General features: G+C 40.3%; 1 protein-coding gene across 28 annotated transcripts in view; it reads left to right on the top strand.

Moving 5' to 3' along the window:
* The window catches only part of SORBS1 (sorbin and SH3 domain containing 1), a 162,418-nt gene that overhangs the window by 107,163 nt on the left and 30,544 nt on the right, over positions 1–24,711 (top strand). For 9 of the 28 annotated variants that reach the window (XM_042817966.1, XM_042817967.1, XM_042817972.1 and 6 more), the window contains 11 exons: positions 1,597–2,397; positions 3,001–3,369; positions 6,163–6,310; positions 10,902–10,931; positions 13,155–13,327; positions 13,870–13,933; positions 15,370–15,432; positions 19,250–19,297; positions 19,413–19,542; positions 21,141–21,255; positions 24,027–24,110. In XM_042817966.1, the coding sequence (XP_042673900.1) occupies positions 1,597–2,397; positions 3,001–3,369; positions 6,163–6,310; positions 10,902–10,931; positions 13,155–13,327; positions 13,870–13,933; positions 15,370–15,432; positions 19,250–19,297; positions 19,413–19,542; positions 21,141–21,255; positions 24,027–24,110 (2,025 nt within the window). The remainder of the gene's footprint in view (positions 1–1,596; positions 2,398–3,000; positions 3,370–6,162; positions 6,311–10,901; positions 10,932–13,154; positions 13,328–13,869; positions 13,934–15,369; positions 15,433–19,249; positions 19,298–19,412; positions 19,543–21,140; positions 21,256–24,026; positions 24,111–24,711) is intronic. The other 19 variants (XM_042817985.1, XM_042817979.1, XM_042817986.1 and 16 more) reach the window with 9 other exon arrangements.

Genomic DNA, 24,711 nt, shown 5'->3' with positions numbered 1-24,711 from the left:
GGGAAGGAGCAGCATCCTAAAGGAGAGACCTATTTTCTGCCTGACATTTCCAGTTGGTCCTGTAGTCACTTGCTGATCTTATTGATGAACAAAGAGAAGACTTAGGCATGTAGTACTCCTTACAGAAGTAGCCAGGGCTACTGTCCAAACTAAGGTGAAATGAACAAAATGAGAAAAGGCAATTGTGAGTAGATAATTTGTATTTTCTCATAATTTTCTCATTTTTCACCGTATAGCAGTACAGTGATAAAGTGAGCCTAATACAGGAAAGTTCTGTGGAGCTGACTTCTTTGCATTAAAACTACTTTCTATAAGGAACCAAAAGAGGATGATCCTGTTCCAAAACCAGAAGCCCTTCAGAAGAAGCACTTTCCAATGCACTTCTGCAATCTTCCCTCATTGGGGATGAAGGTGAAAGAGGAGCAGCACAAGGACAGGAGTAGCTGTAATTTTATGAAAATAGTTTACTATGTATCCATCTGACAAGAATAGGTGCTGACCCCAACCTGTCATGTGTGGATGTATTTTACAGGTGGTACTTTTTCATGTTTGATTGTTGTGAGCTTTTAGGGAATATTCTGATTTTGACTATTTCAGAAGTGATTTAGCCACTCTTTGCCCATAAAGATACAGCAGTGGTATATATGTATGAAACATACTGCTATAGTTTCCAGAGGGTTAATTAGCAAGAATGCAGGGAGCTGCTGTTCGGTAGGCTGGTGTTTTATTCTTTTCAGCAGCTTATCATTTTTGGCAACTGGCAACCAAGTAAAAAGCAAAATCTCTCCACTGCAGTTATTTTTCTTCAAAACAATCTGACTTTCAGCAGAAATTGACTGTGATTGGAATTGGAGCTGCAATTAGTTGCAAAGTACCAAAACCAGTAATGCTGTCTGCTGCTTATTTTTGTTTCCAGCTCTCCCACTCCTTTAAAATTCACTGGAAAGAGAACTTCTCTGTAGCGATCTTAATTTTGAAGGCAAAATCTTATTAACTCAATTCCTCAGGAAACTTCAATTATTCTGATTTTGTCAAAAGCATTTTTAGGACTGAAAAAATCATGAAAAAAATTCAAGGACCAGCTTTTCAGTAGCAATAAATGCTGACTTCTTACTTGGTCAACTGCAACCTATTGTATTCACATCTGTTTTCATTAGCACTGGCAAAACTTCTTCATGTTCATCTTTTGGCAGTGCACTTTATGTGCAGTGGAGGTGGCCCAGAGCTCTGAATTTGGCTTTGCAATTCAGATGAACCCTGTGCTGGGAAGTATTTGGTTACACTGACATATGCCTGGGTTTAGTTAGGCAGGATATTAAATCTTAATATGGAAATGTGTAGGCAGGGACTTAGAGCTGGGTAATGTTTGTGTGCTGCAGTGCGGAGTGCTGGGAGAGACTCTGTGAGATGATGTGAGTGAGTTCTATACTGGCCTTCCAGATACTGTATTTACTTTTTGTTCTTGCTGTATTAAAACCTGCTTAACCCAAATCTAATGACCAAATTCATTCTTCCATTTTATTTTTCCCTCCTTTTTCCTTTCATTTTGTAATGCTTCCTGTCTCCCTCTCTTGCTTCTTGACTCTGCCTGGGCAGGCCCTTCCTCCTCCCCGTCCTCCTCTCCCCAAGGAGGAAAGCTTTGCATGGCGTCCTCGCACTGACACTAAAGCAACCAACCTGCTGCCAGTGCCCATCATGGATTGTGTGTACCTGAATGCACCCAAGCCTTCTGCTCAGCGTGCATCACTAAATGCCAGCTCACGGTCTTACTTCTCATCACCCACCCCCTATGGGGCAGTCCCCAGCGGGAAGCAAGGCTTGCCAGCAGGGCATTTTCCTTCTTCAGGTCCCAGAGATATGGTGCATGTTGGGCAGCCACTCTTGGAAAGTAGCTCCTCATCAAATGCATCATCCTTACAACGCAACCCTGACAGGGCAGATCCCAGTAGTAAGGCTGGAATGAATTCCAGTCATGAGACGAAGGCGGATAAAAAGGTCAGCAAACTATATGTAGCTTGTTTATCTAACAACACTTGCTCAGCCACGTCTGAAAATTCCACTGGCACCACACATGACCCATCAGCCAGCACCAGTTTGGGAGCTGAGGTCACTCAGGCACCAGCCACCGATATTGTTTTCTCTGCAACGGGAAAAGCTCTTCCTGCTCCTCCTCCTCCTCCTATTCCTCCCAGGCCGTACTTTTACATTGTCCTCAATAAAGACGCAGTTAGTTCTGATGCGGGCCAGCCCTCTTGGACACAGTCATCACCTCCGCAAGCTTTGAGGGACAGAGTGCTAGAGCCCCAGAGCACAGCTGCCACAGAGGACAGAATGAGAAAAGAGCCTTATCTTACCCAGCAGCGGCAGCCGCCGTACAAGGCAGTGGGACGCAGCATGGTACATGTTTTCTACATAACCTTGTTTTCTTTCAGCCATTTGAATGGTTCTTTAATTCATTATAATATTTCCTTAATGCTTTGTCTCCATCCTTCCTAATTTCTGAGCATCTGATACACCACCTGAGCCTTTGTGGTCTTCTACTCCATGATATTTAACACCTCATGTCTCCCCAACGTTGATCTGTGTGTTTGTGTGTGCATGTTGTTTGTAGGGGGCTGGGTTGGACCGGCTGAGATCTTGCTATTTTAGGGAGGTATAAAAGAAGCAAACTCTGTTACGTGCTGGTTAGTGCTTCTCAAGTAATGGGTGAGTGCAGCACTGTTTTGTGGTTTGATTTAGCCTCTCTGCAAATGACAGGAGAGAGGGGTGGTAAGGGGATGGAAGATGCTATTTTATTCTTTTTTTTTTTTTTTTTGGTAAAAAGTTGTGTGTGCTTACAGAGGCCATTGCTGAAAGACTGAAGAAAGATATTTCTCTAGCGAAGGAAAGTCTTTTGGGGCTTTGTACTATTTGGGGTGCATCCTTGCATGACACTATGTGGCTGCGTTAGACTAAAGTTCCAATCTTCCCCTTTGCATAACAACACCTTGTTTCCTACAGGATGTCACTGCCACCACAACTCAGCCTGGGGTTATAGTAGTCCCCCTTGTCCAGATTAATCCAGACAGACAACAAGAAGGCAGCTCCAGCACTCCTCCACCGCCTCTGGTTCCTTTTGGGCAAGGCTCCGTATTCCCTGAGACTCTTCCTCCTGGCACACCCTTGACTTTTCCGACTCTAGATGATTTCATTCCCCCACATCTCCAGAGGGATTCCCACCATAACCAAGCACCCTCTGCGTCTGGCACATCACCCTCTGTTTACCCGAAACTTCCATTCTTCTCAACACCACCTTCACTTGTACCTCCGGTTACGGGGGCTTTGCACAGGGGCTTGAAGCCTGAAATCACTGGAGTCATCTCACGTACAGTAAGCTTGCCAAGTACCCTTCTCACTCTTGTCCTAAATTTGTATTCCCAGATTAAAATTACTTTCTTCTTGGCATACTAAACTTGAGAGGAGTGATGACTCACTCCCTGCTAGCAGCATGACAACTGAAACCTTGTTTACATCCTATGCTAGTGCATGCATATTGCTTGCCCTGTGCAGCTCTGGACTTTTTATTGACTTCTCTTGTGCAACATTTGACTGTCTACTTCTGTATCCATTCTGCTAGGTGCTACACATTTTAGGAGCCTTCACCAGGCTTTGCTAATAATTAATTCTGTGTAAACAGAATAGCTGCAACTAACTGATCTCTTCAGGCTCTTTTAGTAACATCATTAATTGTGTTTGAACAACACTGGAAGTATAATAGCAGACCAGTTAAAGGTTAGGGCTGGCTTTCTGTTCCACTTGGAGTAAGACTGTATGATATCTACAGAAATTCCTGTTGAAGCCAATGTAGGATTGCTGCTGATATCCAATGACCTACAAGCATTACTATCAGTTACTGAGCTGAGACTTTTCCAACTTCGTAGGCACTATGGGATAGGTTAGGATCAGAGTGTCTCTTCAGTACCAAGTTGCCTGTCTTTGAATTCTTCAAATTTTTAAAAAAGCACTGCAATAATTGTAACTTGAACTTTACTGTGTTCTTCCTGGCTTAGATATTTTCTTTTTAAACTCATGACCTTCTATTAAAAAGTCCTTCCAAACAAGGAGGAGAAATAGATCTCAGTTGAAGTTTCAGAAAAAGCAAAAAGTACAAGGAGGGTCAGATACTGGAAGTCTTGAAACCACCAGCTTTTTTATATGCTTGCTCATGGGGGTAAGCAAGAAGCTCAGCAGAACCATCTCTTATGATGGCACTTCCTTTGTCCTTCAACTCTATAGAGGTCAAACAGGTGCCCCAAACAGGCATATGGGGCTTGGGGGGAAAGGAAAAAAACAACTGAGGATGATACTTCAAAAAGTTCTCGGCATTGGCCTTTCTGTTTCTATTGGAATTAGTGGGATTTTACAGCTGAGAACAGTGTGTGAAAAGTGAAAGTATTTTTATGGAGCCTATCTACAGGCACTAGGAAAATTCAGCAGGCATCCAAATACTGAGGTAGTAGTAGAAATTTTGATCTACACGATTTTTATGAGATGAGAGTTTTGAAACTTTATTTTTGTGCATACTCTGTTCATGTGATTGCAGAGCAGTTTTCTTCAGTAATTTTAGTGCTCTTTGCTCACCCAGTTTGATGACTTAGCTGGGACTCCTAAGCCTGACTTGACCTGACACCTTCCTTCTTTTGGGGGTTCTTCATACATTAGTTATCAAAATTAAGCTCAAATGCATCTCTCCTACTTCTCTCCAACTCCTTCCGCCCTTCTCCCAAATTGCATTGCTTGGAATACTATCCCAAGCCAGCAAAATGAGGTTAGGTCTCTGTCTTAGAGACCTTTGGTCTGAAGAACCTTCTGTTCTGTCCTTATGAGTTGTCCATGGCCTGATCAGAATGATTCTTGGAGGAAGAACACCTTCATCCAGCAGAACTGGATTGTTTTGCTCTACCTCCCCTCCAGGTTAGATTAACTGTAGATGCTGCTTCTGTTGATGGCCAGTTCTCACCATAACTTCTTTGAGCTCTGGCACTTCCTCAGCCCCTTACCTTATCCTGTAAGGCCTTTCCATTGACACTGGTGGGTGTGAGGTGTAATAGTCTGTGTATTTATTTATTTTCAGTGCTGACTTAAACTCTCTTGTTTGAATGCTCAGCTCTGTTTCACAGATCAGTGGCCTGCAGCATTCCAGTATGACAGTGGAGCAGCAAGAATGCAGAAATTCCACGTTCACTTTGTTTAGATGCTTATTCCCCATTAACTTTAATTGCGCATCTAAATTTCATGAGAAGTTTTGAAAAATCTCAGCCTAAACTGCTGCACACATTCTTAGGCCATCACCCCTTTGTTTTTGTTGGCAGTAAGATAAAGAGAGAGCCTGATATCCTTAGACTGAGGATTTTCAAAGATGAACTAATTTTTAAGTTTCCCTGTGGGCCCAGCCTGTCTTTCTACAGAACAAGCACAGTTGTGGTGATACAAAAGGTGGGTTTGAAATTCATAAACAATGGAGCTTGCTACTTTAGGAAGGCAAGAGTAGCCTGCTATCTGTGTTTCAGCAACAAAGTTATGTTGAGTATCTTCCTTAGTAGAGTCCTACTGTTTGTCATTTCTCTGTTTTTCATGATTTTTTACCATGTAGACGTCACACGGTCTCCTGAGTGATGGTGCTAACCTTATTTCTTGGACCTTCCTTACCAAACCAGCTACAGTAATGTTTCATTCTAGAACTGCATGAGTTTTGCATGCCTGATTCTTGCTGTGAAAGGAATTGTTTTAAAACAACAACCCCCCCCCCTCCAAAAAAAAAAATTGTGTGTGTATGTATCAGGGAAGGATGTCTGCCTCTTTTCTTACAACTAGAGCTGCTTGTTTCTGGCACCCTGTGTTTGCTCTAGAGAGTCTGCCGGGTTAATTTAGTGCCTCCTTTTGGGGTTGGAGTCATGAAACCCAGCACCAAAGAATTATACAACTGCCTTAGCAAACTAATTGCATTAACAAGAAGCAGAGTACATACATGGAGCAAGGTCATGCTCATGCTTATGCCTTTTTACTAAAAATTGCTATGATTATGCTTCTCATTCAGTCTCAAATGGTGTTTTTTATTCCCAGATTTTCCCAGTGCTGTAGCTTTCCTGCATGCTGATGATAATGTATTGCTCTCCTTTTCAGGACCCAGGTCCTGCACTAAATGACGTGACCCAGCCTAGCAGTGGCACTGACTATCCAACTTCCTTCACATCAATCAACAAGTCATCTTCTGCCTATCCCTCTACCACAATCGTCAATCCCACTATTGTCCTCTTGCAACACAATCGAGGTAAGGAGACTTCCAGATAGGTATTTAGGTTCAAACTGAGTAACCTGTTAAAATTGCAAGGAAATTAGAAATGTCTGTGCCATGGACAATGAAGTCCATACTACTAAGGGATAATAAAGATGTTTCCAGGAAGTGTTGGGACTGCAGCATACTCCAGGTGACAGGTTACAGGTTAGAAGTGTGGCACAATGCCTACTTTTTCTAATTAGTACCTGTGGATCAGTAGCTACTTAGATGTTGGGGAAGATGTTTCTAAGGGGACATATTAACTTATTGCAGATAACAGCTTATCCCTCATTAGGTGATCTGTCGTGGTGGAAAGGCTATGTACTGTTGTCTATCTGTCAGTACAATCGAGACAAACTGAACTAGGTCCTCCTGTACTGGAAAAAGGATGAGCTACTTCTCAGCTACTACAGTGTGGAAGCAGCCATATTTACCCAGTAGTAAATCAACCGATTGCCAGTATGTTTGAATTTGGCAGTCTGTTCCTCCCTCCACAACTTATTAAACTCAGACCCTCATTGCAGTATACCCTAGGTATGGGTACCCTAGGTATTAAGTTGTTTTGTATGAACGAAACAACTTAATAAACGCAAGACAGCTCATACAAATCTTTCTCTACCTCACCACAGCTTCTTCTGAATGGATAGTAATATCTCTTTATCTCTGTGTTAGAGGAAAACTTTTCCTTCTCCTTTTTAGTTCTCGTGATGATTGACATTACCTCAGCCTGACAGTTGGTTTTACGTCACCAAAGACTAGTTTGTAAAGGTTCACACAGATGCAGTCCCAATTTGCTTTGGTTTCTAGTGAACTTGGGAAACTCCAAGGCAGGAGAAGTTTCATCTGCAATGCTGAAACCTGTGTTTTGTGAAGAAAGAAAATCAGGAAATGGCAGCAAGACTTGTACTCGTTTAAATCAGTCTTGCTTACCAGCATTTGTTGTTCTGTTCCTTTGCAGACAACATGTACATTCTTTTCTTCAGTGCCTCTGTTAAACAGACTACTGTCTGTAGCTCCAGAGTTAGTTACTCTGCTGTAGCCCAGCTGATGATATCTCTCATGTGAGCGGGTTGTATCTCTTCCTTTTTTCCAGCATCTGAAGAAACTTTTTGTCCTCCTGAATGAGGATGTCTGGATTCCCAAATGTTTTATCTGAGACAACCTTTTTATCTCAAAGCTTTTTGTTGCCTTATTATAAATCTGGAGCATTTTAGAGTGTGTACCTCCCAAGGATATTTTCTCTATGTAGATTTTAAGAGCATGACAGATTTGTATAATACGATGGTCCGCACACTCTGGCTTTCAGACAAGGGATGTCAGATTGTTCACTTGATTAATCACCTTTGCAGACAACAATTTTGTTCAGTCTTGAAGATCTCTTGCCTCTGCCTATCAGGCCTCATAATACTGTAGGCTGATGTATTGAAGAGCTTTATAATCACATCTTTGTTGACTGTGTTATAGATTGCAACTTGTTAAGCAGCATAATTGAGTCTGTACAATATCCCATTCAAACATGTTTTCCAGTCCTTAGAAATCAAACCTATAATTTGTAAGGATCATATTTGAACTAGTTTGAGAACACATCATCATCATCAGTCTGTACCAACTGATGCTGCTTGCTGCACTGTTTTTTATAATAAAATCTCAGTCATTACAATATTTTTTCTGGGGTTACTGTCAACTTGACGGGCAGATGTTCCAGCCATCACATTTATGCTTTTCAAATGTTGTCACAGCATCTTTCTTCCTATCCTGTAGCGTTTCCTTTGTATTGCAAGGCATACTGAGGATGACTGTCAACAGACCAGCAAGCTGCTCTTCCTGAAACTTCTTTCTTTAGAGCAAAAAAACTGGTCTAAAATTCTTCAGTGCATTTCATATGAGCACAGTGATTATCAAGTCTCTGACTTCAGTTTCTGTCATTCAGCATGGTCCTTTGTTACTGTTGAAGTGGAAAGTATTTCTCCATCAGACAGTAGGACGTCAGGCTTTTTTATTTAATGAGGGGTGAAAAAAAAAAAAAAGAATGGAAATAGTGATTAGATGTGTCATATTTTTTGCCCTCTTAATAATAGTTTCAATGTGCCTATTTGGTAAAATATGAAGTCCTCTGTTAGGTCTGTTTATTCTGAACCTCTCTTTGAATCTCTGGGACATTCTGTAAATTCTTTTTCTTCCATCATAGTTTTCTTCTACTTCCTGGCATATATTATCTGCTTGTAGGTATGTTTTCTTTCTTTTCTATCTGCTTTGTATGTTGGGGATTTCTATAGTTCCTTATGTTTTTGCCCACATCTAGACTCCCAGCATAGTATTAGGGATTTTTGGTAGTGTTTTGTAATATTTCTGTAATGTAGCTGATATGGTATTTTTAAATCATTCTTACATCTTAGCGATGTTCTGTGTTTCTGTCCTGGCTGATATGATTCATATTTGATTTCATCTTTCTGGACCGCATCCATTCAAAGCCGGTTTAGTCTCATGGCAGATAACATTGTTATTGGATTATGGCCCACCTTCCCTTAAAATAGTTAATTATATTTTGTTCTGAAATCAATTCCTTCATGTCAAGATGAGGTTTAATATAAATTCCTCTTGTGTGCTGTGAATATCCTTTGAGGAAGAAATTTCAAGGTCGTTTTAATGCTGGCAATCTGAAATCTCCTGTAGTTCAGTTAGTCTTCCAGATGGATAATGTGGCTTTTTTTCTCTTCAGTGGTTTATTGATTGCTCTTTAAGGAGCTAGTTATCTTATTCTCTGGAGTGACTGTTGTAGCAGACATCACCTACTGTCCTATTTTATACTTTACTTGCTGGTTCATTAATCTGCAAACATTTAAGATCTTTTGCTGTGTAGCTGCTAAACTTAGAAACAGGTCATGACATTTGAAACATAGTAAATGCAATTGCTCAGTCATGAGGAGAGATTTTTTTTTTTTAAACCAGATTTCAGTATCACCAACTGAATAACATTTATGCCTATAAGCATAGATCATTTCAGATCCTCTAGTTCATTCCTAGTATTAGAGTAAGAACTAATTCCCTTCACATTTGTTGGTGTCCAGATTGATACGTTTTATTTTGGACATCTTAATTTTGCAGTAAACATACTGAAATATTTCTTTCCTCTTCCCCTTCTGTTATTGGTTTCAAGCCTTCATTTATTCTGTCGTTCCTCTGGGAATTCTGAAGGCATCTTTAATCATTCCTTCCCTTTTGCCAGCAGTTGTGTTCCCCTGCTCAGCCCTTTCTCTGAGACTCTGACAAGTCTTTGGCCTTTTCTTGCAGTCCCAGAACGCAAGATCAAAGATCAAATCCTCATTTGCCTAGTGTGTGCCTGGGGCTGCAAGCTGATTCTGGTCAGGTGGGAGAGTGAGATAGCAGTTATGTCCCCAGCTTCTGTCCATCAGCAGCTCTTTCTTAGTCTGAGACACAAGTAGAAAGAAAACATCACCTTCATGTAAAAAACAAACCAAAACAACAGCAACAACAAAAAGAAAAACAAACAGCACTTCTGCTCTGCTAGTGAGGGAGCTTTTTTTAGCAAAGAAAACTGGTCTCCCTTGCAAAGTTAGTACATTTAGTACAAACATCCATTGAAGACAGATTCTGCTAACAAACATGCAGATGGAGAATTTTTACCTACTGCAGTGTTGCTTGGCAAGTGTCCCATGCCACCACAAAGCACGGTTATTTCCTGGGCAGGCAGTGCATGGCATGATTTGTTATGAATATTTAACAGGTGTAATTAATACATATAAAGTTTTGTAGTCTTTGCATTAACCACATGAGCTTTCAAGAGTGTCTGCGTTTTGTATGTCAGTAAAATGTTTATTCAAATTGCTTTCATGCATTAAATAACCAGATTAACTGCAAAGCAGTGGATAGAGCAAAGAACACGGCTAAGAATCCTTGGTTTATTCCCAGCCGCAACTCAGGCACGTTGTTTGGACATCTCTTTAGAAAGCAGCTCTATCAACTTATAAGGACAGTGAAACATCCCAGAAGATACCACAGATGTCCCAGTCTGTGTAATGTAACTCAGTAATGAAAGGCTCTAAAACAAAATGACGTCTCTGAAACTCATTGCCTTACCCAACCGGTGCCTGTGGGCTGATCACTCAATCTGTGACTCAGTAGTATGTGCTGAGAGTCAGCACGGCGTAAGCTCAATACTTTCTTATATTGCTATGAAATTATTGTATTATTGTTTTAAAACGCACTTTGTGGTAATGATAGCAGTTATTGATCAAGTTGGTTGACTCTGTCTCAGTGTTTTTAAAAGTGTCTGCTGTCCAGCTTTTTTCATTCTCTCTGGTATTTAAAAAGTAAAAAATACTCCTTACAAATGTATTGAGCACTGCATCACGAGATGTGTGTAATCCACATGGGTGCTGTGTGGAGAAGGGGCTGTGGATTGTCACTTTAGCAGTGATCTGAAAACAGACTCTCTCCAGCAGCTGCTGCCATTGTGTCCGCAGAGTATTTCTTGCCTGTCAGAAATGCAGCACTAGAGCACTTGCTGTTTGTCTCACCCATTTGTTCTGTATTTCTCTTTATTTTGTTTCTTTCTTTACCACAGAACAGCAAAAAAGGCTTAGTAGCCTGGCAGGTATGATGTCAAAGGTCTGCTCCCTCACGCCCACTGCCTCTGCTGGAACAAAGTGCTGCTTTGTTAGCTGTGAAGTGCCTTGAGCAAACACACTTCCCAGGAACCGCAAAAGAAAGACTTTAAATGTTTGTCCTGGCTTAGTCCAGGTCACCAAATGTTTGATTCCAGTCTCTCCTCCATGTGCTGCCGGTGTGGCTGTGTTAATATACCTACCTAACTCCTAGAACTGGTAGTCTATTCCTCCTAAATTGTAACTTGTTGATTGGTTTGGTTGCCTTTTGAGCCGTTAGGTTTACTGACATGGGATGTATTCTCAAGTTTCCCTGCATAGCCGTTAGAGTCCATCTCACATAGGATGGGGAGAGAAAAATCAGTGTTGACTTATAGAGCAGAAATATTTGTGCCAATTCCTAAGAAGTATATGATAAAATTGTAGCAGACAAGTGTGCAGGTGTGCTGCCAGCCTTCTTTCCCCTTGCAGCTGTATCTGCCCCTGCAACAGGTCTGTGAGCATCTCCTTGACAGGGAAGTTATTTTCCTGTTCCCACTCCCAGGGTCCAGCTGCCTCCAGCCAGCTCCTCTGGTGCCACACCAGTTGCTGCTCTCTGCTGTGCCCTGCTCAGGTGGCAGGCTGCACATTTCTCCCTGCTCTTTCCCTTGGTGGTGCCTCAGCGCACTCAGCTCAGCTGTGTCCTGCAGACAGAAGCTTCCTTCCTATTGGTTTTCCCTTCCACAAGGTGTTTCCCTTCACAATCAGGAATCCTTTTGTTTTCCAAACTAGAGACAGCACACAGTGTGGCTTGTTTGGACCCAAATGGCCCACGGCCTGCCAGTGAATCCCATTTTGCACAGCTGGGCCTGCACCTGTTCTTATTGAGTCAGAACAACCACAGAGATGCAGGTGGCCACCTCATCCCTTGTCTCTTGCATCCTCTTCCTCACAACAGTGGAACTCTTGCTGTGCAGCTCCATGTTGCTGCTGACATCGAAGGTGCCATGGGGTATGCAGTGTGGTTATCTATGTGGCCAGGCACCGGCTTTGGCTGTTTGATGTTTTTGAGTACCTTGGCCTGGTTTGTACCTCCAGCAGTCTTTCTAAAGTCTTTAAAGTCTTTAAGACTTTAGAAATCTTTGGAGCTGTGTGGCAAATATTCCACTATGGAATTTGGCTGTTAATTCTCCCAGATGTAGGGGAATGAACCAACCCTTTGCACCAGAAACACAAAAAAGACCGGAAGACAGTGTACATGCATTGCCATGGAGAGAAAACAAAGTGGGATAAGGTAGATGACAAATTAATTGATGCTTTGCTACATGATGACTGTTTTTATAAACATTATTTCATTATTTTTTTTTAGAGGAGAAACCACTCAAACACAAATTCTTCGTGTACTAATTTTTGCAGGCCAGACTGTGTTTGCTCAGGGTACCAGTGCTTTGTTGTGCATGAGCCCCTCCTCTGCTAACTGTCCCTCTCAGATTTCTTCACGTTTAATGGCTTTGGGCAGCATGTTGATGTGCATGTGAATAAACCTCTCTCTATCTTCAATGCATGCAGTGATATAAAGTGAACAGGCTTCAGCAGATCCTTGATGAGACAGACTGTAAAATCACTGATGTTTTCTCTCCAGAAAATCCATGTGGGAGTTCTTAGCAGAGCCTAAATGTTGTCATGTTGCAGCTCTCCACAGCATAGTAGATCTTCAGAGCAGTTCAAGCTCCCAGGTTCCTTGCTCAGTGGTGCTGCATGTGGATGTCAGCCAGGCAGCATCAAGGAATGCCAGGTAGAATCAAGGCAGTCTGGAGCAAGTAGTTGTTTTCCTTACTTAGAGAGGAATGATACATAATGCTAACAACTGTAGTGGGATTTGTCGTTTACAAATTCTAGTTAGGATGCAGAAATGATCCTGTTGATTATAACAAAGGAGATTAAGAATGAAATTGCAGAGTCACTGATTAGACCCCAAAAAATCTCCAAAACCAAAAATCTTGTCTTATGTACCAGCTGAGCCTGTCACGAGATGTGTGAAGAAATACTAGCCTGCTTTTGCTGGTATCAAACATATTCTTGCTAGATTCCTTCAGCCTATGTGCTAGCCACAGCTGGCAGGGTCACAGTCTGTCTCATCAACTATTTGCCAGGGTTCTTGCCTTAAAAGAGTGGGATATGGTGAAGTGATGGAATACTGCAATGAAGTAAGAATGCCTTGTTTTTGTTTCCAGATTCTGTGCCAGACAGAATAATTTCAGATAAAGTAGATTTGGCACTCACACAAGTCAAGCCAGTCCAGGAGCCAGTGCTGAGTGAGAGGAGGGTTTTGGAGGAGAAGAGAATTGTCAAGAGCCCTCAGCATATGGCTGATACTTCTGTTGATGACATTGGCATTCCACTGAGGGTAAGGCAACAATGGAAACGTGACCATTTTGCAAAAACCTGGTACTGCCTGTCTTGAAACTTGGGGAATTTGCTGAAGATACAGAGGCTGCAGAGATATAAGAGAAAATAGAATTTTAGTTCCAGTGCATATTGTTATGAACTTTTCTATCAATTACCCAATTTCAGCATCAGGTGAAAAAAAGAGTAAATATGAGTCTCTCTTTTCATCATATTGGAGAACATTGTTCATTCACTGCTGGCGGTGAAGGAGGATATTAATTTTGCATTATTTTAGCGATCTTAATGGCAGTTATCTCTTCTAAACATTGTGTTTAATTTCATTCAGCTATCAAGTGAAATTACAGTGAAAAGAATAACGCACCCATTACAACTAGTGTCTGGAGTGACTTGAACACTGCATGTGTCCATTGGACACAGAGCATGAATGACTAAATTACACACTGTGTCTACCTTTTGGTGAATATGATAAAAGAAAGAAAAACTTTGAAAGGCTGATAGAATTCATGTTTGTGATTATTTGTGTGCTGTTTCTTCCCATAGAACACAGACAGATCAAAGGACTGGTACAAGACAATGTTCAAACAGATACACAAGCTAAACAGAGGTACTGTACGATGGGTCATTTTACTAACTTTACAAGACCACCTTTACAACATTTTTAATACATATGAAAAATCGTACTATGGGTATTCAGTAGAACTGTTTTATGTTAACTAGTTTTTACTCTGCACCACAGAATTCAACCAATGTATTTAAAATCTCTAAAAACAAAGGTAAGAAAGCAGTGAAGTCCAAAGCAAAGTCTGATTGTTCTGAGAGGTTTACCTCAGTGCCTTCATGAAATCAAACGTACTATTGAGTGTACAGAAGGCTGCCACTAAGTCTGTACTTAAGAAACAGATCCCTGAACTCCAGTATTAGCAGCTGTCCCACACAACACTTTTGAATTATATTATTACTGAAACAACTTTGCTTCAGTACCTGCTTAATAGAACATGGTTTGAGGCTCACAGATATCATGGGAACGATTTCCACTGATTCTGAGCAGTTCAGAATCTGAATTCTGCTCTTCAAAACTTCAAATTTTTCTTCATTCATAATTCAAAACTGTAATAAGCTCTTGCAAATATGACATTTCATGTTTCTATTGAAGTTTCATCGTGGTGAGGGACTCTACTACTTTGAGGCACTTCAGTGCCTGGCTGCTGATACATCCGTGTTCTTTCTTCTGTGTGAGAAATGGCTGCAGCAGTGTTTGCAGTGTCTGAACAGGCTCATGTGCAGGCAAATGCAATCCAGAACTGCGCTTACATAACACTGCTCCAGTTTTGCATGCCACTGCAGGTGCTGTCATGATGAGCTTTATGCATATTTAGGCACCGTGTTGTATTGGATAGAGTGAGAAAGAGTTGAACCATTTCTCCACCCCAGTGCTCCTAACAGAGGTTCTTCAGCTCAGTCAGAGTCAGTACTTCTGAATATGAAGAATAAATTTAGTCCTTTCTGCTTCCAGGATCTCCCTTAGGGCCCAAGAAGGCATCTGGGTAGTGTCATGCTGTGTCATCAGCACGAGGAGCTGTTCTGCAGCCTGTGTGGATTCTTGTCTTGCCATTCTTCCCCTTTAAATCTTTACTCTCTATTCTTTTTTCAAATCATGTTCCTCTCCTTAGACACTCCTGAAGAAAATCCTTATTGCCCTACCTACATATTTCCTGAACTTCCTGAAATCCAGCAAAAACCTGAAGGTACCAGAAGTATAGTCAGAGTATGTGTTGTCTCGTGCTTTGAGTTAACTGTACTGTAGCACCATAGTAGTAACTAGATTCAGGTCTAGTCATGCCCAGTATACCTTCTTGTGTAATGTATAAAGTAATTAAAACTCTGCTAATCCATTTTTAAGTTTTTAAAGAGTGATGATGTTTACTCAAGTGTTATTAAAATAAGCAATAAAGCCAAATGGTGGTAGGAAGCTGGGGGATGAAGCAGAACCTCCACTTCACTGTGGATAGCCTCAAAATCCACTGCTTTTCTCTGCTGCAGAAGACAATCCTTATTCTCCTACATACCAGTTTCCTGCGTCTACTCCTAGCCCTATCTCTGAAGGTAATAATGAAGGACCATCTATATTTTTCTGCACAAATGCTGCCTTGTCCATTTATTTTCTTCCTGGAGTTTTTTCTAGTTGCTGAACATTATGCTGCCTCGTAATTATTTGCTGCACTGTAAGCATTGCCTTGACTGTATGATGCCTTTTTGGCTTTGCAGTGCTCCTCTGGCTTTCTAACTAGTAGTTGACTAATGCTACAGACCTGAGGTTTGCTTGGTTTTGTGCGCTTACCAATTATACTTAGCCATATGTGTGCAGTGATTACTTAACATGTCTAAAATGCTGATATACATGCAAAGATGTGATCTAACTGTGATTTCTCTTGCCTTTCTTTTGGATCAACACATTTATTTGTTTATTTCTTATTTTTAATATTAACGCAGTATTAGGACCAGACCAAAATGTCACTGAAGTCTATTGGTGAAATGGCTGCTCGCTTCAGTGGGTTTTGGATCAGTCCTTCAGTGCAGTCCTTTAAAATAAATATAACCTGGTAACGTGGGTTCAGGGCTGGCCTTAGGTGCACTCGCTTATCTGGGCAAGGGCAGAATGTGATGGTCATCAGCACGTGTTGTAACTTACATCACTGTCTTTATATTAGCCTCTTTGTGTGCTCAGGAGATTCCTTTAAATTTCAGGTATAAACTAGATTTGTCTGTCATGTTTCAGGGATGGCTAAATTGTATTTATAGCAGTAATAATCCTACAACCGTCTGCATATATATATGAAAACACTTATACATTAGAAACATTGGAATCCAGTGCAGACATTGGGCATATACAGATGTTTAGTAATCAGGGAGGCGATGGTGGTGACAGCCTTGTTTGCTTCATGTTTTGGTACTGCTTAAGATCCTGCCATTTAGGAACTTGCCTACATAGCCTGTGCCTCAAGGCAGCCCTGGTGAGATTATTAATTAACCATTTCATTCAGTGTTTTTATTAAGGATTTGGTGGGTATTTTATAAAAAGAAAAGTGTATGATCTGGGTTCCAGCTGAAATGATCAAAGAAGATGAGATGTGAAGTGCATTTCACTGTGAAAACGAATACGGATTAGTGTCAAACAGATATCTCAGATACTTAATGTTTGGTGAAACCCGCAGGTGAAAAGTCTTGTCTTGCATATTACAAGGTAGTATAAATTATTTTATGTTGGCAGGATGGTATATTGATACAAATGAGAGAGAAACAGAACCTCAGTAACTGGTCACTAAAGAAATTTTGCAATTAATTTTCTGGTTCATAATGAAGTTTGAAAATCCATCTTACTCTTTATCTTAACAAAAACAGTTTGTAAAGCTAATGAACTTACTGCAGTAAGAGTCTGTTTTCCCATAAATTTCCCCTGTGCACTTCAGATGTGCAGATGAGAGTAATTTGCTGGTTTAGGTGGTTGATATTTGCTCATTATTTACAGTATATTGAGAAATGTTTCTCAAATACCTGCTTGGATTCTTTTATTGATGAGGAATCCAGAATATATGATGGTGTAGCTGTGTTAGAGTCCATGCTTCATATTCAGAATACATTTCAAAATGTTCTGTTCTCCTGCAAAGGGCTTATACAGAGATGGGTTGAAACCTCAAGCTTTAGATTGCATACACTCTGAGTGTTAGTCTGTTTGCTCTGGGTTGTTGTATAAGATCTCCTAAAAACATTAAGATTGGGTTCTTCTCTAAAATTCTTTCAAAGTCTGAGAATATTGAAATCTAGAGATTTTAGCCAGCCTTAAAAACAGATAACAGCAAGAACAAAACACTCTGTAGATTCTCTAAGAGCTGCCAGGGGACTGCCACTTTTTGCAAAAAGAATCAGATTTTAAAGGGATGATTTGGCCGTGCCCAGCTCCACTAAGTGTTGCATAGATAGGATGTTGCTCAGGAGATCCTGTTCAAATTGCTCATCTCTGATTTAAACTTTATGGGGTCATTCCGGATTTCTGTGTTTTACTGTTCATTGCTATAAAATAGAAGAATGCCTGTGTTTTCTCCCTCAGAAATGTTCTCTTAGAACAGTATCATTTTCTTCCTCACTACTTTAGCTATTAAAATCTTTGCAATTGGAAAACTTAGCATTTATCTGAAATTATTTTTTCCTGCCTGAACAACAATACTTAATGAGTATTGACAGTTATTTTTGAGTGAGTAGATCAATTTTTTAATTGCTCACTAGCATTAAATAATACTGAGAGCTTGAATGGATGTGAAGATGGTATTAGATGTATCTGTTTGTATGTGCAGATGGTGATTTACCAAGTATTTTGGTATTTGTATACACCCACTTTTTGTATAGCAATAGCGGTCAACTTTTTCAACAATTCCCTGTTATTAAATAGATCAACAGTTATTCTCTGTCATTTTAGTCTGAAACATGAAAATTGGTTTGAAAATTGACCTTAATTTTTTTATTTTTTATTTTTATTTTTTATTTTTTTTCCTGAAGGCTATAATAAGCATACCAGAAATCAGTAACTGTATTTAGAACTTAAACCTTCTAATTCATTCACCAAGAGAAATTCAGCAGCAGGGCTAAGAGTTAAGACCTCTTTGAGCCTTTCTGAAAAGCTCAGTTAAGCGATGAGTGCAAGTTCAGGTCAGCTGTATTAGCCAAATTGTTTTTCCAGCAGATGAGGCTGGATATAGCAGCTACTCTTTGAGAGAGAGAAGCTACAAATTGTTTTAGTCTGTTGATTGACATCACTAAGTTAATGCGACAAACGTACAGTATGTTCTTTACTTCATCTATTTCTGTTTTTCTCTATTTTTATCTGGCTATTTCAGTGGTTTATTCACAGAGCTGTTAGCAATATCTTTACTCATGATTTTCTTTGCAGGCATTGCATTTTATCTTCTTGTGTTTTGCCTTGAAGTCTTATAGGTATCCAAAGTACACTTCCCTGATAGTTGGAACCCTCATTGGTAGAGAAAGATGATGGGTCTGTGGATCCAGTTTCCAGTTCTGATCCTAGCTCCTCATGCTATCAGATACAGTTCATTGAGGATTTATTCCAAAGTATGATGAATATGGTGAAAAAGATACCTGTAGGTTTTTGATAATCAAAGCTAGTCTCTGGACATCACCTGTAGAGTGTGGGCAGTAATGCTACCATCCTCCCCACCTCTTTTAGGCGTGCACGTGCCCTGGGCACTACAGTCATGACTGTCATTGCTAGCTCTTGTAGAGCTGCTTGAACCCCCCTCTATTGCATTCTATAGACATATCTTTTCTATTCAAAAGGTAAGCTCTTTAGAGCAAGGATAATCTCTTAGTGCAATTATACATGCATGTATTGTGCCAGGAATGTTATCAGTGTTTAAAGATAATCTGAGTCAGTGAACATACTTCAATTTGGTGTGCTACTTAATACTAGCAAGATGGCCCAGTGATTACTGTGTGTGATTGAGAACAGGACTCCTCAGCTCTATTACTGTGTCTAGCACCTAATGAGTTATTTTAGGCATACAGTTCAGCATTTAGATTCTCGATTTATCTTTCAGCTTTTGATAAAGTGGATCTAATAACACTTGCTCTGGAGGCGTTTTGTGACAAAAAGTGATTGTTTTTTAAAGTGCTTTGAGAGGCTGGAGAAAGGTATAAGTACTACATTAATATTTATATCTAATCTAGGAAGCATTTTTTAAATGCAATTTAAATCTCATTGGCATTTTCTTTTTTAGGATCCTCTCTATGGTAGGTATTGAGTGTATTACTCTCTAGTTATGGCCAATGTAAGAATGGAAATGAAAAGGATTTCTGATGCTTCATTTGGAGGGCTTTTTCAGCTCACTTGCAAAATGCTTTTGTCTTTCAGATGAAGATTCTGATTCATACTCTCCTCGTTATTCCTATTGTGAGGACAGTAAGTAATTCCCTTTTCTTGTATGATATTTCAAACATAAGGGGATATATCAAGTATGTATTTGTTGGCCTCTTATCCATTTCACCAACATCTCTCTATTTGATTTATTCCACAGCCAGAAGCCAGCCTTCAGTTCCTCGCTCCAAGAGTGAGATGGACCATATTGACTCAGAGAAGGTGTTTAAGAGGTCTGCCACTTTGCCCCTACCAAACCGTACTTCATTGCTGAAATCCAGCCCTGAAAGGTGACCCGAACTAAGATATGTTTGGATCAATAGTGGAAGAGTGTCTGAAAGTTGTGAATAGGAAGAGAACAAATATGGAAGTTTAGGTTCACGACTCCAGTTGTTTTTGGGGAGGTGGAGGTGTACTTTTAACTCTGACTTGTCTGCAGGACACTAATTAACTCCTTTGTTGCCGCGGCTTCCTCTGCCATTGCATCATTTACTGAGCAGGCATCACACTCACTGTTACATAGGTAGTTTTCTGCTGGGGTGAGCAGTGTTTCCTAGGGTATTGTCTATCCACATAAGCACAGTGGAAGCTCTCCGTTTAGTGTGACACTGTAAAGATGCCTCAGAATACAAGTGAACAGCAGTAATTGCAGAGGGGCAAGAAGTGAATTTATGCTGAACCTTGGTAAAAGTTTTTTACACTGCCCTTCTCTGAGTCGTCTCACTCATAATGGACTTTACTGGAAGTAGATTCGAGTTAGCTTTCATGATTACTAGTAAGCTTTCAAGATGATTTCCATCCTGATCTTTTGCTTTGTTTGTTACCAAGCATTTAAAAACTCTTTATAAGAATAATGAATGCATTTACCAAATGAAGGGAAAGCAGAAAGGGCAATGAATATTGTATGTCCTGTGGAATTCTCCCAGCTTTTGAATTGTTCCTCCTTCCTTCACTAATTTCCGCATGCTTTTAATGTTTGTCACTTAATGCCTCAAATATGTAATGCTGTGATTTGAGAGTGCTATTTCGGTAAACATCTCAGGCCATAGAACTGATGGAACATCTCTTCCTTACACAGAAGTTGAAGGCAGAATACATTGGCCCTTTCCGAAAATTCTTGCAAATGGAAGAGTTATGATAAGTAGTGCTTCCTGTTATCTAGTAACGAAACAATGTTTCACCAGGGCAAAGTTTCTCTGGGACTGGAATCTTAAACCATCAAGTTAATTCCAAGCAGTAATGATTAACACTGTGGAAGTTTGCACAGTGTTGATGGTCTAGTCATTTTGATTATCATCTTGTCTTACTTTAAAAGAGAACTTACTTGCCTGTGTCTTCCAAAATCAGTGAAGAGAGAAGGGTATCTCAGTGGGTGGTTCCTATTGTCAACCGGATCAATAGGGTAAGTGGGAGCACACCTGGAGCAGCAGTAGTTCTGCTTAGACTGCTGCACTTCTGTGTGAAGAGGTGAGAACTCAGTGGCATGGCAAAAATGGAGTGGTTTAGCAGGAGAGTGTTAGTCTGAATTTTCCTCCACGTTTGGACACACTGGTATTTGTGAGCTTAATTTGTGCTCCATCATTACATTATTTTCAATCAGGAAAGACATTAAACTCTGACATTTCATTGAAAGTATGAAAAAGACACCCAACCCATCGTATTCCAGTGGTTTCAGCATCTGAGCTGTGTCAAATTCTTCTTGTTGTAGAAAAACAAATATACAATCATGAGTCCTATCTGACCTGCTTCTCTCGCAGCACATTTCTTTCCAGAATGAAGGAAGTACTCTAATGAAACCAGGATTAGCAGGAGAAGGTGCCTGTCAAAAGAAGTACTTGCTTCCATGGAAACCACAGTGATTTGCATTAACTGATCTTTCTTTCCCCAGGACGGACTGGGAGCCTCCAGACAAGAAGGTGGACACTAGAAAATACCGTGCAGAGCCCAGGAGCATTTATGACTATCAGCCAGGAAAGTCCTCAGTTCTGAACAGTGAAAAAATGGTAATGTTTATCTTTTCCTAGAGTATGCCTTAATCCTGTGAATGTGATATATACATGATATACATGATACTGAGTGCTTGTCCAGTTCCATTCCGATAGGATTCCTTATGTTTACATTGCAGTGATCGTGTGATGTATTCTGTTGTATTTTGTTTTGAAAATCGTTTTGCATAACATTGTCTCTCTTTATAAAGCAAAATCCATGAGGACTGAGAGGCTGCTTTACTTCGGGATATGTTGTTTTCTGTGTTAAGTATGGATCACTAACCCTAGTTTTTAATCCGTGTTTGACACTGACCTCTGCAGCAGCTGTGTCGCCAGCTGTACTTTTTCTAGGGCACAGAAGTAGGGTTGAAAGCATTATGAAACAAAACTGCCTGGTTCAGTTTCTATGTTCTTTTGATGCCATTAGCTTTAAACACTGAACAACTTCTTAGAGTGCCAGTAATGTGCTTCAGCGGATGCTTCTGAGATGCTTTAGGACACAGCCCCTTGGCTACTTTCTTCCTCAGCTGGATCTCACTCCTTCCATGGCAAAGGTGGCAGAACTGAATGTGAGCTGACCCCCCCAGCTACACTAGTGTGTGACCTGGAATATTAAGTGAACTGTTACCAATTTTAGTTTGAATTAGTAAGCTGTGAGTTGTGACAAATAGGGCAAATACAAAAATCTCACTCTGCAGGCTTGGATGAGAAGACCTGGGAAGCAACAGGGAGGAAAGGTGATGTTAACCTCTGTCAGTCCTGCATAAATCAGTTCTACCTACTTAAGGTCCTTCAGTTTACAAGCACAACCGTGAAAGCGCTAGGAGACACTGAGTGAGGTTATTAGTGAATAACCAGTTTGGTATGTAAACATGTAATTGTTCTGTATAGGCATTAACCCGAAGGACTTGGTTGGAATTGCTAATTCCAGGTGAGATTCCAAATGTAAACTGCACTCTGTGTCTTAACAGTTCAAAAGTTGATCCAAACAGTCCCTCATTGACTTCAGGACAGTCACCCCTGACCAGCGTATGATCTGGGGCCTTTTGGACTACTAGGCAATGGGTGGCTCTCAATTGTACTGGGAGTTGGCTCAACCCAATAGAGAAAGCGCCGGGGAGGAGTAGTTTGAGCTTGGTATGACAGTGCCATTTCTTCAGTCCATCGTGGATTAAGATTTCTGCTGAGCTCAGCAGCAATTTTGTCTCTTGATAAATAGCCAAGATTAAAACTTGTGGCAAAAGTCCTGCATCGTCTGTATACTTAAGCCTTAAGAAAGGTCTGACATAACCAGTGGTACTGTTTATGCATTCAGACTTCTTGAGTTACTTAATGGAGCTGTTTAATCAGAAGCTAAAAGCCAAAAGCAGGACCATCATTCAGTGCAATTGAGAAAAACTGTACTGAGATCACCAAAGACAAGAAGAATGCTATAGCTGTGTTACTTTTGATGATTTTTTTTTTTTTTTTGAGCTTTAATTTCAAACCACAGATCACAGGAAAAAGAACATCTTGAAATAGTAACTTCATAATCTACATCAGTCTCATTAAGTACAACAGTAACTAGTCACTGTTTAGTAACTGGGTCTATCTTTGTGTTTCTGAGGAAGCAGCAGATTTGTGAATATCTCCTGGTGATCACACCAGAAGCTGTGGCTATCAGAATCCCAATCCAAGACCATTGCAGGGCAATGAAGAGCCTTCCACTGATGTCAGTGGTTTTTTTATTATCTCCAGTAACTGCAGTTACATAATGAGATGAGTACTTGAGCTAGAGTGCAATAAAGGAAAAAAATGGAGGCATTGTCCAGGCGACAAGAGATCAGACACAACATAACCATTTATCTTTCAGATAGAAGTGTTGCCCCTCTTTCAGAATCAGTTGTATGCTCTTTCCATAGAGCCTTTTTTGTTGTTGTTGTTTTTGGTTTGTTTTTTTTGTTGTTGTTGTGATGCTTGATGGCTGTGGCCATCCGAAACATCCAGCAGTGCCAAGCAATGCTGGGAACTGCCCCCACTTCAGTAACCCCATCACACGAAGATTTGCATCAGGACACACTTCGTGTTGTATGAATAAAAGGAAATTTTCTTTTCAACTGTAGTATTTTCTGTCCTGTCTGATTTTCCTTCATTTTAGTTCAGTCTGATTCTCTTAACATATATTTGTGAAGAAACAAGTAATACTGTCTCTCTGTATCCATCTTATCAGAGAATATTCAGAAATGTGCTTTCTCTGACCTGTGTCCGCTTTGTTTTAGAAAATCACCTTTCACCCTGTTTGCAATGTATAGAACAGGGTTTCTCACATTTTCATGTGCTGTTAAAGATGCAGTATTTTGCTATGTTTGATTCAAGTCTCACTGAATCTCACTTGTTTTGTTTGTTTTAACAAAATGATGGTTTAAAGAGATTCAACCAGTACCTGTGCTTTGGTCTCAGTGGAAATGCCTGACAGTAGAACTGGGGGACTGAGTGACTCCCAGCCCTTCCAGTGAGCCTCCAGTGAATCTGGGCAAGCTGCATAATCTCTTTCTGTGTGAGTCTCCTGATCTGTAAAATGCAATTCATTCATATTCATGTATCTCACAATGATGCTTAACTGATGTTCGCAAAGCAGTTCATAGCTTTCATGAGAGATGCTATAGAAATTCCAAATTATCAGGCTAAATATCGACATTTTAGAATGGAAACTATGGAATCTGCATCTTTAACAGTCTTTTTCTGTGTATTCTTTGCATAATGTTATCCTTCTCTTTCTTCCATTCCCCTATCACCAATTCCTTTAGACTCGGGATATAAGCCCAGAAGAGATAGATTTAAAGAATGAACCTTGGTATAAATTCTTTTCGGAATTGGAGTTTGGGAAACCGGTAAGTTTGATAGTTGCAGTGACCAATAAAATCAACCTGCCTTTTTTTTTTTTCCCCCCCTTTTTTTTTTTTTTTTTTTTTTTTTTTTAAATTATTGTCACATCTCTTTGCTAGGCTCTAAACCTGGAGCAGCTGCCTTACTCATTTAAAAATGACTGTTCATAATACCACCCTGGTGTTGATGCAAAATAGTCCTTTTATGATTGCTTAGAGTATTTTGAGGCCATTTACAAACACTCCCCACCTTCCAGCTGTATTTACCAACAAGACAATATTTTTGTTTTTGCACACCACAATTCAAACTGCATTACTCTTAATGGTAGAAGTAATGCCCTGTTCTCACTGAGAGTCCTCTTTCAATTTCCCATCTTCTAAAAAGATTTAGGATTGCTGATAGGTAGCTTTAAATCTGGGTAAATCAGTTACTTATTTCTGGCCTCACCTTGTAAACTATGGATCAGTAATTTGCAGTTATCCATGACTGATTATGACCCTGTTTCCTGATTCTTTCCTTATTCATGTACCTGCCCGTTGCCCAAATGATGTGCATCAGGCTGCATTGAATAGCCCTGGCCATTCCCTGAAAGCGAAGGAATCTGAT

This window comes from Centrocercus urophasianus, unplaced genomic scaffold (assembly GCF_019232065.1).
Source record: "Centrocercus urophasianus isolate 14NV4802_14NV808 unplaced genomic scaffold, USGS_Curo_1.0 seq_17, whole genome shotgun sequence".
In the NCBI taxonomy this organism is placed as follows: domain Eukaryota; kingdom Metazoa; phylum Chordata; class Aves; order Galliformes; family Phasianidae; genus Centrocercus; species Centrocercus urophasianus.
The sequence above is the reverse complement of the archived record's forward strand: the minus strand, read 5'-3'. Positions and strand labels throughout refer to the sequence as shown.